The sequence below is a fragment of the Pezoporus flaviventris genome, unplaced genomic scaffold, assembly GCF_033815535.1.
Source record: "Pezoporus flaviventris isolate CSIRO_AGI_PZ_B2104156 unplaced genomic scaffold, CSIRO_AGI_Pfla_v1 ptg000015l, whole genome shotgun sequence".
NCBI classification, from domain to species: domain Eukaryota; kingdom Metazoa; phylum Chordata; class Aves; order Psittaciformes; family Psittacidae; genus Pezoporus; species Pezoporus flaviventris.
Genome location: NW_026892563.1, coordinates 17,167,420 through 17,183,650, shown reverse-complemented (window position 1 = coordinate 17,183,650; position 16,231 = coordinate 17,167,420). Strand labels below are relative to the sequence as shown.

Sequence of the window (16,231 nt, the reverse complement as noted above, 5' to 3'; positions counted from 1 at the left end):
GCCTGTGGCTGTGAAAAGCAGCGAAGGGGAAAAGCAAGGGCAGAAATAGAGTTGGGGGGGCTTTTGGGGGGTGGGGGAGGCGAAGCACAGGACGGCAGCAGGTGCTTAGCAGGCATGTCCAGACCCGGTGGGGCTGCTAGGAAGGGACAGGTTTTGGGGCACTCTTTGAAAAGGCTCCAGTCCCGCCGAGCACCTGCAAGCAGCCGGCAGGTAGGCAAGAGATGGCCTAGAGGAGAGAAGGCTGGCGGCGCTTGGTGCCACCGAGGTCGCGGTCACGGTTAGGCTCTCGCCCCTCTTCCCGAGCCAGCTATAGCCGAAATCAGTGGAGAGGAGCTTTGCCGCGGCGAAGTGTGGGGCGGGGGGCGAGGGACGTGCTGGCCTTGTCCTGTGCGGGAAAGGCGCTGCAGGGGGAGGAGCGCACGCACCTGTGGCTGCTCCCCTCCTCCCCCTCCCCACTCGCAGCGGGCCCGGGGCTGGCCCTGCGCAAGCGCCGCCGTCCCCCACGTCGGTGCCCGGTGCTGATCCGCGGCTTCCCTTTCGTTCCCGTTTGTTCCGGCAGCCGGACGCGCCCGTGTTGCTGCTCTTTCGGGCAGCGGCCGGTGGAGAGGCCGGCATGGCGGAGAGCCCGGGACGGCCCGGCTCCCTGCCGCCGGAGGGAAGCGGTGTCCCTCGGGAAGGAGGCGATGAGGAAGCGGCCGCCGGGGAGCCGCAGCCAGGGGTGTCCACAGAGGAGACGGCGGAGTCCCCGGACGGGTCCCTCCACTGCGAGGCGCCGCGGCTGAGCGGGGTGGCGATGGCTAGGCAGGAGGCCGCCGAGGCGGAGGTGGCCCCGGGCGGCAGCGCCGGGACGGGGAGCGGATTCCCCGACGGGGCGGCGGAGAGGTCAGGCCGGCCGGGTGCGGAGCAGCGGCCTCCGGCGGGGGCTGAGCAGCGAGTTCCCGATGGGGAAAGCCTGGGGGGCGAGGGTCTGCCGGGAGGGGAGCCGGTGGAGGAGGCCGCGGAGGTAGACGTCTCCACGGCGGCAAGGGTGGAACTCGAGGGCGCGGCTGTGTCCCCGGTGAACACTGAGCCTGAGGAGGCAGCCCCGGAAGGTACGGAGCCCGAGGGGACAGCCGCAGCAGGGACAGAGCCCGAAGAGGCAGCCTCGGCGGGAACGGAGCCCGAGGACGCGGCCACGGCCCCGGCGGGGACGGAGCCCGGGGAGGTTGAGGCAGCCCCGGCGGGGCCAGACCTCGAGGAGGAGATGGGGACAGTCCCGGTAAGGACAGACCCTGAAGAGGCAGTGAGAGAAGAAGCCCCGTCGGGGACAGACTTCGAGGATACGATGGCAAAAGACCCGGCGGAGACAAACCCCGAAGAGGCGGCGGGGCCAGACCCTGAGGAGGCAGTGAGAGAAGAAGCCCCGTCGGGGACAGACTTTGAGGAGACTATGGCAAAAGACCCGGCGGAGACAAACCCCGAAGAGGCGGCGGGGCCAGACTCCGAGAAGGAGGTGAGGGAGGAAGCTCCGGCGGGGACAGACCCCGAGAAGCCTGCGGGGATAGATCCGGCGGGGACAAATCCCGAAGAGGCGGTGCGGGAGGCAGCCCCCGCTGGGACAGACCCGGAGGAGCCTGCAGGGACAGCACCGGCTGGGAAAGACCTCGAAGATGCCGTGCAGGAGGCAGCCCTGATGGCAGCCGAGGAGGCGGTGGCTCCGGCGGGGAGCGAGGTGGCTCCCAGTAGCGGTGAGGAAGCAGAGGTGGCGTTGCCGGCCGGAGGAGAGGCCGACGGCGGGCGCCGGTCGTCGGTCGGCCCTGCCCGCGAGGACGGAGTGGAGACAGCGGTGGCGGAGCAGGGAGCCGGTGCCCCGGCGGTGGCGGAAGAGGCGAGCGAGGCCGCAGGGGCCGGGGGAGCGGCGGAGCAGCGCAGCGGGTCCCCGGGCCCTGAGGGCCGCGAGTGGGACGCGGCAGGTCGGAGCCTTAACGGCCGGGCGGAGGACGAGAACGAGAGAGGTTCGCCTGCCGCCCTGGAGGAGGAAGAGGAGGATGAGGAGAAACAGGAACACGACATCTCTCTCTTCGTCAAGGTAAGGTGCTGGTGCGGAAACCTGGGTGCGCGACCTTCCCCTCCTCCAGGAGCCCTGGACAGCTCCTGTGATGGGTAGCATTTAAATCTGGCAGGCAGAAGTCCAGCCTAGCAAAGATGACTTGATTATTAACGCCTGTAATAAACTTACTACTGGCTCCTCGTTCCTCCAGCAGGCAGGATGGTATAGGGCTCCCAGCATGGTGACTGAAGGTCAGTCCCTACTCCTCCCCTCACCTCTGGGAGCTGGTGGGGCTGCTCAAGCACAGATATGACGGTCTCCCCCAGTTTCCCCTGATGGGCCCTGTGCTAGTCTACTTGAGGATTCTCTAGGTTGAAATGGAAAGGGTATGCAGGGATCTCAGTTTTTTGTGGACTCGGGGATGCTGCTTGTGCCCTCCTTACCGTGGGGCTGGGACCGAGAGCAGAGGTAGGAATGTACCCAGCAGCATCCGTTTGCTAGCTGGGACTTGTGACATGAGTTCTCAAGGGATTTTAAGATCCACAGAATGCAGTGAGAAGGGGTTGAGGTAGAATAAACTGGAAAATACTATTTAAAATGTGATACTGGGATTTTCCAACATGAACTGTGGTTGACAGCCATGCTGTCTGCAATTTTCTTCAAGCAGTAGTAGTTCGAATGAATTATGATAAACATACTCCTTCTCCACGAGTATCTGGGTTTACCTTTGCAAGGTTAGGCTACCTTTGCAAGGTAAGGTTACCTTTGCAAGGTTAGGTTACCTTTGCAAGGACCAGTTTGTAACTTGCTAAATTCTTGTTGTATGCTCTTACGTTCATCAGGGAATGCTGGAGAGTGGCAGAGGCCAAAGTCAGAAGGACTATGTGTGCATTATTGCACTTGGGTGCATGCTTCATGGAATAGTAGTGTGGTCAAAAGTAGAGCTGTTGTGACTTTGTAGTCCCCAAATACTAGGATTAAGCACAGTTTTTGAAAATATCTGTGAATTAATAAAGACCAAAGAAGGAGTATTTTTTTATGATTGACTTAGCATTAGTCACTTAAGAATGCCTAGAAAATAATATAGCTGCTTTTCTAATGATTTCAGGGGAGAAATGTTACAAAGCTTGAATATTTTACCTCACCTGCAGCTAGATTTTTTTTTTTTTTTTTTCAGCTGAGGCTGGTTTAGTTGAGATTGGATTAGTTTTTTAGGGGTTGGCACAAATTTCTCCAGTTTAATGGAGGAAAAAAGTACCTGCAAGACAGCATCTCCCTACCCACCAAAATGTTCCAGGCCACCATCCTGGGAATGAGAAGCACTTCTGTTTCCTGCTGTCAGAAAAGTTCATGTACATACTGTTCTTGCTGTCATGTTGAGACACACTCGCTATCTTTCCACTCTTCTCTTGGCAGCAAGAAAGGAGTATAAAAAGAGGGAGATTGTTATGTATGTTAAAGTAGGTTTTAACATACGTAATGGTGTGCTTAAATAGCTGCTGATACATTTTGATGGGGAAAAAGGGGAGAGTGGATTCCAGCATGGGAAACCATGAACTCTGGGATTATTGAATGTTTGTATCTGATCACAGCATGTGGTCCACAGACATGGTGCTCCTTTCTGAGCCATTGCTAAAACTAAAGGGTTAAGGAAGTGAGAAGGTGATCCAAACTGGATGCAAACATTTGTTTTCAGCCTTTAATGCTTTCCTTCCCATGTGTGTTTCTAATGGACATCGTCACCCCTCTTATGCTTCATAATATCACTACTCTATGTCTGCCTATTAGGTCTTACATGCTTTTGAGATTTTGACACCCACCTCTACTTTGCAGGTGCTGCTGACTTCTTCCACCCTTCTGCTACCTTTCTCACAAGCACCTTCTGTGCTTCCTCTGTGCAGTTGGGGGTTTCCTTATGAATATGCTATCCATCAGCTCCCTGACCTTCTTCAAACATCTGTTTAAAAGTAGCATTCTACAGCACTGCTAGAAGCAGGGAAGTGATTAGGCTGTTTAAAATACTGAGACTGTTGTGTGTCCTGTTTCTGATTTCTTTGCCATGCCTATTGCTGTTCATTTCACCTGCCTATTGATTTTTGGCTTATTCATAAATGGTCAAGATGGGGGGGGGGGGGGGGATGGGACTGTCAGCCTGTTGTCTCTGCCTGCATGCACAGTGCTAGAAATAGGAGGGCTGTGCCATGATTTGATAGCATAATACAAATACAGAAGAATTTTAAGAGTAAGTCCCATGATTAGAGAAAACTCATAAGAAAATAATACAGTAATAGTGATTGAATGATCATCATGGTTTCCCTGCTAGGGAGCATTACACTAGATTTGGCTAACACTGAAGTACTTGGTAATAATGTTCTAAGAATAACAAACAGAAGCATGACCATCAGAAAGAAATTTTTAAGAAGTAACTGTATGACGAGTAGTGTTTCTTGTTTTAATTATTGTTGATCAAGCTTGTTCTTTTTAGAGGGTTAGTAGCATCTATCGTAGATAATGTCCTTCTGGACCAGCAGCTCAATGCCAGGCAGGCTACACTAGGGTATCTCAAAGACAGCAGACAACTGTGTTTGGGTGACTGAATTTAATGAAGCTGAGCTACATAAGACTTTCTGGTTGTAAGGACAAAGCCGTATCAGAATTGCTTTGAGATTTTCACTTAGGTGCTTACCTGGTTTCCATTTTACCATGAAACAGTATCTATCATATATTTCCTTTAGATAGCAACATTGTGTGTTGCTGGTGTTTCAAAGGTAAATGTTTGCAAAGTATATCATCCAGATACACTTTCCAGTCAGTCTTTGGTAATACAACCAAGCATATGTGGGACCTTGGGTAGGACACCCCGTGGATGTTGAAGCTTGCTAGCTGGTCTTCTAAGGTCAATGGTATAGGTATGCTTTTCTTTTTCCTTATGTGGTAAAAGACCTTTATTTGCCAGGAAACTTCTGTAAATGTCATATTTATCATAACATTTGAATGAAATGGAGTTCTCACTAAAATTAGTCAGTTAATTTTAAGCAATTGAAACCTTTATGTAGGACTTAAGAGTTTATTTCTAAATGAAATAAACCCCCACAAACCTAAACCTGAAAACAACAAAAAAAAAAACCAAACAGAACCCCCCAAAACAGTCAATCATAAAACTCCCACGCTCCTCAAAAAAAAAACACAAACAACCAAAAACCTCCAGGGTTATCTACTGATGAATTTCAAATTTTCTTACAGATAGGAAATATAAACACCAGAGTCAGAACTGCGTAATTCATTATTCCAGAGATTTCTAGGGATAGTGATTTATCTGTAGTTGCTGAACACAAACAGTCAGCCAAACAACCAAGCTTGAGCACAAGGCCTTCTCTGAAAATCTTCTTCTGAGATTTTGCTCATCTTCCAAAACATTACTTGCTTAGTTTCTGGGTTAAAGAGTATACAGTAGAAGTTGACCATGAACCTCAGGGAATAGATTTTATTCAATGAAAAGTAATAGACTTTCATAACATATTCCATTTCATGACATTCTTGGTCTCTAAATCAAAGTAATTTATTTTGATTCAAAGAGTTATTTAATTCCTGCCAGGGGCCAAGGTTACTTTACTGAAACAGAATTTCCTTGCACCATTCCTGAGATGTGCTTGACTGATTTCACATACTTAGAGCTGTGCTGAATTATCAAAAGTGCTAATAAATGAGAAAGCAAAAGCCTTGTTGCGAGTAGAGACAGGAGATAGGACGGGAATAACAAGTGCTTGCATCTGTGCCTCCAAACACTGCAGCTAACGTATCCAACTTAAATGGCAATGGGTGTTTTATACTAGAGCACAAAACAGAATCTCCTTTTCTGTGATGCAATGGATCTGTGGTTTATATATATTTAAGGTATAAACTGAACTTCTGGGCTCTGAGTGCTGTAGGTAAAAAGTCCATGGGCAGCAGGAGCTCAGATCCTTGGAAAAAAGCCTGTAATGCCCATTCAGTGGACTCTGCTGTGCATGATGCTTAATGTAAACATCTACAGTAAGTATTTGTGCTTAAAATCTTAACTTTTGCTCACTGATGCAATCAGTCTGTAAATCAGTTAGGTGAGTATGGTTTATAAGGAGAACAGCTGATGTAGAATCATAGAATAGTCAGTCATAGAATAGTTCCAACCCCACTGCCATGGGCAGGGGTACCTCGCACTAAAGCAAGGCTCTGTCCAGCCTGGCCTTGAACGCTGCCAGGGATGGAATCCTGTATTAAAATGCAAGTATACACATGCTTATTGTCCTATTTTAGTGCAGGTTCACCATGGGAGCCCCATGTTTAGATGACTTTGGGAAAGTGGAAAGTAAAGATTTCTATGTGCGGAGTCGCGCTAGCTCCGTGTTTACAGATTAAAAGAGTTTTGGGGAAAAGTTTAGTTATTGAATATTTATCCAAGCAAAGGGAGCTCTACAGAGCTTGCCAAAGGTGAGCACATTAGCTTAGTGTGATGCCACTGAATACAGTTTGCCATGAAATGAGCAGGGGACCATTTGATATGGTTTGGGCAGTGGTAGAAAACAGCCAGCCTCTCTTTGCCTGCATTCCAACCACTGCTGCCGCATTTCACTTTCTGTCAAAACCACACTGCGTTTTCCTTGAGGAACACACCTACTCCTTTCTCCTCCCCCTCTGTTTTTATACTTCTCAAGTTCCGTTTTGTGTACCTTCTTCAAGCATGACATTTCTGCCGGTAAAATTCTGTCACTTTTTAAAATACATTGTTTCCCTCCACCACTTTCAATTATTTTGTTTTACAGTTGGCTAAGAGACCTGTGTGCTTTTATAACTGAGTAGTCATGAAAGTTAACCTAGAACAAGGGAAAAGTCATTCAGGAGAAAGCCCCATCCCTGGAGCGTAGCAGGAGCACGGTGTAGGCTAGATGTGCTGAAACCAGAATCAAACCAAATCTGCTCAGGACTGAGCCTTATGAGGCTGCCCAGCGAAACCAGCATGGCCCTTCTTTTCTGGCTCCTGGTTAATGAGCTATTTGTATGGTGATTTTGATTCTTTGACTACTTACAGCTGTACAAGAAGTACCAAATCAGCAGAGGTGTGTTTGTTCAAAGACATTTTGTGGGTCTGTTCCCAAGACTGTAGCACAAAGCAGGAAGCTGGCTTCTTTCCCGTGGGTATTTGCCCTTTCTCAGCCCTTTTGATTTTCTATTCAGAAATGGAATATGGCAATTTTGGGTTCCGTAATGCAGCTTAAGAGGAACTGGCATTACGAATTCCTTTCATAACTCTTTAGGTTATTGTGTGTGCTGGGTGCACCTGCAGCAGTTTTTCTGGGAGCTGAGTACTCTTCCAGCAGTCTTCAATTAAACTGTGCTTGGTAGACTTTGGTGTGAAAGCAATACCAACCTTTTTCTGGAAAAGCTATGCAGGTTTCTTGAATGTGCAGTCTTTTTCATTTGTACTTCTCATGCTTGCTTTCTGGCCATTCACGTTGCCACCTTTCTAAGGCTTAGACTGCTACAGAGAAACAAGGATCCTTGGAACTGCTGACACAGAGCAGTTTTGAAAGCTACAGCAAAAACAGTTTTGCTGCTTTGCTCCCGGAGGGGTTCTTAGCAGAGCAGTGGTGCGCTCTGTTTATGCCAGTGTCAGTTCTGACAACTGACAGGCCAAGTCCTGTTTCAGAAAGACACAAAGCAACAGATAGACGTAAGTGATGAGAAATGCAAAGTTGCATGTAATGTGCTCTGTGTGTGTGTAATCTAGTCATGCTTCTTGGAGTCATCTTTTTGTCCATGCTTTGGAAGTCCTAAAATTGCATGTGCCATAGGACTGTACAAGCCTTAAGCATCTATTTATTGTGTGACTGCAGATCTCTGCACTTTGCAGGCTTGTTTTAGTCAAAAGAAGTTCTGAAATAAAGTAAATTTCTTCAAAGCTCCATTCCTAGACCTTTTCCCATCTTTCCTTACTCTGAGCTCACTGCTTCAGTAAAGCACCTCACCATGTGTTTTGCTTTAAGCACAAGCTTAAAGTCACGTGCTATTTTAAGCTGTTCGCTAAACAGCGGAGAGACTGTCCTGATTCAGCCGTAGGGCACAGCTTGCATTTCTTGCTGGCTGAATCCAGCAGCAGCTTCTGCCGAGATCAGCCTGCTGCCCAAAATTCAACCATACTGCCTCCACTCCTTGAGGTTTGTCTTTGTTAAAAGGCCGGTCTTACCTGTGCTCATCAGAGACCGGGGCAAGGATGGAAGTTTTCCTTGTCTGCTTTCTGTCTTAGGTCCCTGTTTGTCTGAAGTGAACCTTCATTTCATAAATCTGGTTGGAGAGCTGCAGCCTTCTTCAGAAACATTGATGATTGCTGCATGATTATCGTGCAGTTGTGCCTGGGAATTTTCATGCTGTCTGTTTAATTTGAGGCTTGATTCCTGTTTGTGTATAGATGGATAACAAACCAATCTACAGGACTTATGGCATTCATGAATATGAAGCATAAGTGTGTGGTGAATGATTTTCTGGGATGAATATGAAGCATAAGTGTGTGGTGAATGATTTTCTGGGCAAGTGGAGGAAAGGGATTTAGCCAATTAGTTAAAAATTACAACTATACTAAAATTAAACTATTAGAAAATTCAGGTGAAATTTTACAAATGGTCTTCATTAAATAAAAATTAAGAGCTTTTTTGGGGGAAATATTACCTGTCAATGTTAGGCCTATATTCATTCATAAGGGGTTTAGGCATAGCTGCCAAAATGCAGGAGACAGCAATAGCTGCCCTGTACTTAGGACGTCGGATGTGGGTGACTGAGATTGTGATGTTACCTGGATCATAAGTGGAAGATCAGTGTGTGTCCCTCTGTCATGCCAGAGCCATAGACACATAGACTTATCCCTGCTCTCTCTCTGACACCATCAACGTACAATAATTGCTTGCAAAGTGAGACAGCATTAGAAAGATAAAATGCAAGGAGCCAGGAATATCCAGTGATCATACTGTTAGGCAATATATGGCCTATTTGCTATTATTTCCCATTGTAGCAGTATATAGGTTTTCAATGGCATTCAGCAGCCTCTGGTTTCTGTGGATTTTGCAATTGCTTATGGAATAAGAGATGTGTTACTGCGGTCTCGTATGGATTCATGCAAATTATATTTGTGACTGTTTTTTAGAAGTTAGTTTAAATATTGTGAAGCAGGAGTGACAATGGAAATTATTAATATGACCACACTTTTTCAGGATGCTGACCTCTGGTGAAGCCGCTTTGAATTGTCAGCGGACGTGTACTTTTAAGCAAGAGACAGATCTCTCATCTTTAGAGGTAGGAAAGGGAGTAAGGTAGTGAAAGGAAATATTATACATATTGCATGAAAGGGGAGGTGAAGGATGGAGAATGACTCCAGCGCCATCACTGACTCTATTCTCTATGTCTCCCCTAAAAAAGTCCTGTTGCTTCTTTTAAAAAGTAAGAAATTGCATGTTCCTTGAACTCTGCCCGAGGAGTGTAAGTAAATGCCATGTGAAGGTTAAATGATTATTTTCATGCTCGGATAATAAAATGGCACACTGTGATAAAGACTTGTATGCATTTCCATTTGCAATGTCTGATTATTTACTGATAAAAGCCTGAACAAGTTGAGTGACTCCGTTCCAGTTCCTTTCAATAATACGTGCCTTGTTAGCGCTGAAGTGTTTTAATTCCTTCATAAAAATATTTAGCTTCTCAAAGCAAACAGCGGTAACTTGTACAGCCTGCCACCAACCCCATTGCTGGAGGCTTTCCCTGGGAAGAGGGTGCCTGTCACAGCCTCCTGCCTGCAAGGAGCCTGGGGCTGGCACACCGGCTGGCTGCCTGGTGTGCCATGTGCAGAGAGGTGGTTATGGTGAAACCTCACAGGCAGGCAGAGATGCCAGCGTGGCATCTCTGGTCTTGTCTGTTTCCTCTTCATATGCCGAAATTTTAGCACATATGTGAATATTCAAAATCGACTGGAAATATAATTATTAGTTGTTAAGAGTGAACTACATACAGCAGGACTGGAGTTGCAGATTTGTGCCCTTTTCCAAGTTATTCAAATGGGGTAGTTATAAAGAAGTTAAACGTTTACTCAGATTTCAGAAAAATGCTAATTTGTGTCTTGGAGAATCATTGACATTTACCTGATAGTTATTTTTGAAATTATTTTTAAAAGCTGTTACATAACCTGAGTAGTTTTCTTTCCGTAATGGTGGCAGATGAAACTTGAAATGGGATCCAAATATACCATGAAGACCTAAAGATTTTGAGGCCTATGCTGTCTGCAGAAGCAAACACGCTACCAACCTCTCAGCAAGTCCATCAGCCTCCTTTTTGCCAGGAGCACAGCAGGGGCCAGGGGCTCCCCAGGGGCAGGGACCACAAACAGTCTTTATTTTGAGGAATATCAGTGTTATAGCTGATTGGTTTGCAGCATGGTTCATGTAGTCTGTATTTATTTAAAACCTGTATTTTAATTAGCAATACCGTGTATCCCATATTTTCCCAAAGCCTGTGAATAGAAATGAGGTGGTGGGGAGAGCCAGATGAAGAATACCCCCGAGTTAGAATTTGCACCAGGAAGGGAAGGAATAGAGTTTCAGCTACCCTCTCTGTCAAGCTAATGGGGTTTGGCTGGTACTTATGTCCAGTTTTCAACTGCTCTTTCAGGACACATCTTTGCCAGTTCCCTCTGGAGCTGGCAGGTTTTTTATATGATATTTTACCTGGTTATTTGAATTATGTGCTATGTGGACCAAAATATCACAAATTGTTGGAGGGTAATCTTTCACTTTCACCTCTTGATTTAAACATTAGACTTTGGAATGCCATTGGCAAGTTATTTTCTCAGGCCTTCAGTGACCAACTCCCTGAAGCTACATTAAATAGTTTATTTATTTGGGTATTTCTTATTTATTTGTTTACAACACAAATCACAGATATATAGTTTTTGCATTTAGATTGAAACAGCATGTCTGTGTCTCACAGGTTAAGTATTATATGATGAAGTATAAAACAGGATGTGTCATTGAAATGCCAGTTAATCTTTTTTTCCCAGACCTATGTGTTCAAAAATATAATGCTCTTTTGTTGAAGTAATTCCCTGTAAGACTTTAAAAAGGATATAAGAATTTTGTCTCCATGTAGAATGTTCAGCTGGTATCTTGCCATGTTATTAAATACGGATTAGAAATAGCACTGAGGTATTTAAGCATAATTCTTGTAACAGGATAAATAGCTAATAGCATTTGGTTTGCTGCTTGTGTGCTTGTGACCTGGTAATGTTCCCATTAAAACAAACACAGACAGCCCAAGCTCTGTAGGCAGAATTCCCAGCAGAAGAAAATTTGGTTTTGAACTATTTGATATAAGATTAAAGCAGTGGTCTCTAACTGAGTGGTGCTTCCCAGCTCAGATTTTCACCTGTGTTCAGTTAAAAGGCTCTTGGTATCCTTAGAATACTTGCAGGTTTTTGAAGATAATCTTGAATCATAAGGAATGGATAGGAACTGGGGGGGTGTGTGTGTGTGTGTGTGTGTGTGTGTGATCTTTTTGAATACTGTGTATTTTTATTTACTAGCCAGGATATTTCTGTTGTGGTTAAAGTGGATGATGGTATTCCCTCCCCTCAATTGCAGGGGGAGAGGAGCTTGGGCACCTGTGCAGCCATTCCCCTTTGCCTCTCCTTAAAACCTTCCCTTTTGAATACACCGCTTGATTAGTTTTTTGATTTATTTTTTTTTTCTCTAATAAGCAATGGAGATTTTTGTCACGTCTCACGTTAAAATAAACTGGCTTCTGTATTGGAGGAGTGGCAATGATTCTTTACATTGCTTTGAGATGTCTCGGTCACTGTGTGTAATACACATAATTCATTATCATTGTGTAATAAATAAGTAAACAAGTGGTGGTGACTGCAAGTAATGCTATTTTGAGTGAGACACAAAACAAGTATAGTTCATGCAATATGCCAATTACTTGTATAGAAGAATGATATCCATAAATTGGGCAAGACTAATTTATACCCTACTATATTATAGCTGATTTTTTTCCAGTGGTTGCTATACACACATTCATTTTCCTGCTTATTTTTTACATTTAATTTTTCTTGCCTTGCCTCTGTTCTCCTGGCCGTGCACAGTTCCTGGAAGCTTGCTCTTCGCTGTCATCTAAGTAAGTCTTATAAAATAAGAGATAAGTAATAACTCATTGATAATAATGGTGGGATAAAGTAGTATTTGTTGAAATAATTTTCCAAGTTGTTTTAGGGAAAAAGTAAACTGTCACAAAGGGCTGCTGTATTCATGTATTGTTGCTGGGGGATAGACATCTAAAAAAACCATAGAAAGGATGTTTACTTTGCCTTAAGCGTTTAATATCTGGCAACGGAAAGACTGTGCATGACTGCTGCACTAAAACCAGAGATGGAAACCTGGCAAAATGCTGAATTTTGCCCAGCTTTCTACCAGGGCTTGCTGGCCTCCTCCCTCAGTTGCCAGCTGAATGAGACACAGAATGGGAAGCACCACAGGCCACTGCCCAGGTGGGCACCCCTGATTGGCAGGAGCATGAGACAAAGATTTCCCCATCAAAGCCGAAGCAGCATCAGGAGAACCTCTTTCTGATGCCCTCTCAAATGCTGGTGTTGCAACAGGAGCATCCAGTTTCCCCTTTCCACAGCGGGAGAGGATCTGCTTGTGCAAGGAGCCTCCTTCAGACAGCTCTGCTTGGCCAGGACTTATCACTGAAACAATTTATGAATTATTTAAGCAAATGATTGTTGAGCTCACAAAGCAGTGGATTCCTGGTTGCTGATTGCTTTTGCGTGATTGCCACATATTTACTGTTCTGTGGATGGCAGGTAGCTATATGCAAGCATCTTCTATGTTTAATTAGTTGCCTTCCCATCATGAGAGGCACCAGTCGTTTTGCTCTAAAACCAGGCTCAGCACTGTGCCAGGTTATGCTAAATACTGTAGCTACCAGAGTGGCTTTATGTGTAGACCTAGTACAGGCAGCTGAAAGATATCTGAGAAAATAAACCTGTAATTTGCATTTTTCCTTTGTGATTTCTTTTGGTTTTAGCCATTTTTTTAAGTACCTCTATTGACTGCCTTTAGTTGCCCTGTAGAGAGCCACAGCTGTAGATGAGAATACCTGTGGCCACGTGAAGGGCCCGGCCTAAGGCCAGCAACAGCAGTGTGCGTAACATCACAGAATTGGTTTGCTTTACCTTTCTGTAAGACTGCATACATACATAAGTTTAATCTTCAATCTCTTTAGTGCAAATAAGAGTGAATATTAGTAAAACCTGCATGGCCAGCAGGTTGAGGGAGGTGATTTCTCCCTATCTACTCTGCTCTCTTGAGACCCCACCTGCAGTACTGCATTCAGCTCTGGGGCACCCAACACAAGAGGAACATGGACCTGCTCGAGCTAGTCCAGAGGAGGCCACAAAGATGCTGAGAGGGCTGGAGCACCTCTGCTATGTAGACAGGCTGAGAGAGTTGGGGTTGTTCAGCCTGGAGAAGTCTCCAGGGAGACCTTAGAGCAGCTTCCAGTGCCTAAAGGGGCCTACAAGAAATCTGGAGAGGGACTTTTTACAAGGGTGTGTAGTCACAAGACAAGGGGGAATGGGTTTAAGCTGAAAGAGGGTAGATTTAGATTAGATATTATGAAGAAATTCTTCCCTGTGAGGGGGTGAGGCACTGGCACAGGTTGCCCAGAGAAGCTGTGGCTGCCCCATCTCTGGCAGTGCTCAAGGCCAGACTGGACGTGGCTTTGAGCAACCTGGTCTTGTGGAAGGTGTCCGTGCCCATGGCAGGGGGTTGGAACTGGATGAGCTTTAAGGTCTCTTCCAACACAAACCATTCTGTGATTCTGTGAACCACAGCCTCTACAAATGTATTACAAGATATTGCACATCTTAATTTTCACCCACAGTCTCTTGTGTTTTGTTCACTTTACAGTATTATCATTTAATGATTCCTTTATTTATAATTTTTGTCAGAACTGTAAGGGCAGGGTGCAGGCAGACCTACTGTTCAGCAGAAGTACTGGGTAGACTGCTATTGAAATCAAAATTAAACAGGTTTCATCTACGTAACAGGAGTGAGTTTGAGCCTTTTGTTTCTCATTATTTATAAAGTAACTGGACAAAGGTAAAAAGTTTATTGCTACAAAGTTCCTTCTTAATGAAGGAAAATTTCCTCCTATGCATCAAAAGCATTTAATTGCTTACTAAGTAATCAAGTTAATTTCAGCAATAATTACCCAGCAGACCGTAAGTACATAATGCAGCTAAAGTTAGAATAAAGGAGGCTTTTTCTGCTCTGAAATGGCTGCTGGCATGTAGGGGAGAGAGAGACCTGAAACCAGAGGAAATTACAGCTTCAGAATTCTTTACCTTTCTGTCATCTAAAGAAGACTGGACTTGCCAGATGTATATAACCCTTTTAAGCTGTGACCACTGCTCACTACATAAAAACAGGGTTGAGGGAAATATCCCATAAAGAAACTCCAACGCACTGTTAATCCCTCAGCGTGAACTGAGGACCAAGACCATTTGAAGAACCATTTCTAGCAAAGTGTCGTACTGAACATTTGAATTATGAAATCTAATAAAACAAAATAATCATAAGTCAATGCAAGCACTGCATGAAAGAAAGTATAGTGTAATTTCAGAAGCCTAGCAGAGTGAGAAAAGCCTTAATAATGAAACTGTTAGAAGATGTTATGAAATGCGAATGAGTGGCCAGGCCAGGAGACATAAATTGCCTAAGCTTCAAATGTTAAAATATGAGGTAACAAGAGTTTCATTGTTTCTCCAGGTGGGGACTTAGCCTGAACTCATTGTCAATTCCAGAAGAACCCTAAATTGCATAAATTATCATCCTGTTTGTAGGCAGACTCAGCCTTTACCTTATAATTGTGGTCACGCAAAAAACAGCTTAATGGCGTTCTGTGGTCAGTTGAAGATGTGGAGGTGAAAAGTTAATTCCTTTTACTGCCTTGCACCTGCACGTGTTTCCTTTCATTCTCTTTCTCTTGACATCTCTTTTTGGCCTAGCTTTGTCTAATCTCCATCGTGTTTTGTAAAAAGACTTCCAAAAATCCTTTGGCATTCCCACTAATGGTCTACATATAAGTTTTCTGGTTTTTTTGTTTTTAAGTTAGGAGCAGTCTTTCAGTTAATATTTTCACTGTACTTATACATATTTGTACAGTACTTAATTTTTAGTGCCTAGATGCTTCTATAATGGTCTACATTTCCCTGTATTCATGAGTTAAAAAAGGAAAGCAGGGCTAAGAAATCCTTCTGTCTGAGGATCCCAGCCACACCTTTTCCATAGTTTTGTATTTGCATCAGTTTGGCAGCTGCTTGGTGTCCTGGAGCTCCACAAGCTGACAGCATTTTAAAACAGGACTCCTAAGATCTCATCTTTGTAGCCTGTTTTGTGGTTGGCTATTAACATCTGATGAGTACAGACAACTGCTGATGGGTTTCAGCACCCAGAGCAGCCTCCTGATGTCTGGTCCATGAACTCAGTGACTTAGACCTGTCTGAAAGTTACCACTTTTTATCACCAGCCATTTTGCCACTATCTTAAACTCAGGGTTATCAGTTTGTGGCGTATTCACTCTGTTCAAAAAGCACTGGAAGTGCTCCTGCTGTTCCTTCTGGGTCACAGGCTCCATCTGCAGGTCTGGTTGTTATCATTAGATAGCTCCCCAGCATGTCTCTGGCTGAAACTTGTCCTTATGTTTTGCTGAAATGCCAGACAGGACCTCCAAGGTTCCCTCCTGGACCACTGTGCATTTCCATTTTTTGTGAGGTGGAGGAAGAGAACAGGAAAGCTGGCATACCCAGTGATCTGAAACACTTCCAGCTACCCTGGTGCTCTAGAAGACATGTGCTTCTTGGTTAATCCCATTCTGTTCTGTGCAGTGGGACTCTGCACTGCTGCCTGTCCATGTGGCACACGGCATCCATTGACCTGGATGGAGAGGGTTCGTGTTTCTGTAACAAAACCAGGCTCTCCCCACCAGTATAGTAGCAGGTAATGGTCAAGCCTAGCGCACACTAATTGAGTTGCTGGTTCTCCCCCAGGTTTCCTTCCTGCAGTTGTGCCTGCAGCTGTCTTCAGGTTTTGTGCATCTTGCTAATCTGGGCACCTACCCTTTTTT

General features: G+C 45.1%; 1 protein-coding gene across 1 annotated transcript in view; it reads left to right on the top strand.

Annotated features, from left to right (window-relative positions):
* The first annotated feature begins 536 nt into the window (after positions 1-536).
* CLIC6 (chloride intracellular channel 6) overlaps positions 537-16,231 on the top strand; it is a 29,173-nt gene continuing 13,478 nt past the window's right edge. Inside the window, exon 1 of the mRNA XM_061453604.1 lies at positions 537-2,068. Coding sequence (XP_061309588.1) covers positions 614-2,068 — 1,455 coding nt within the window. The 5' untranslated portion in view covers positions 537-613. The remainder of the gene's footprint in view (positions 2,069-16,231) is intronic.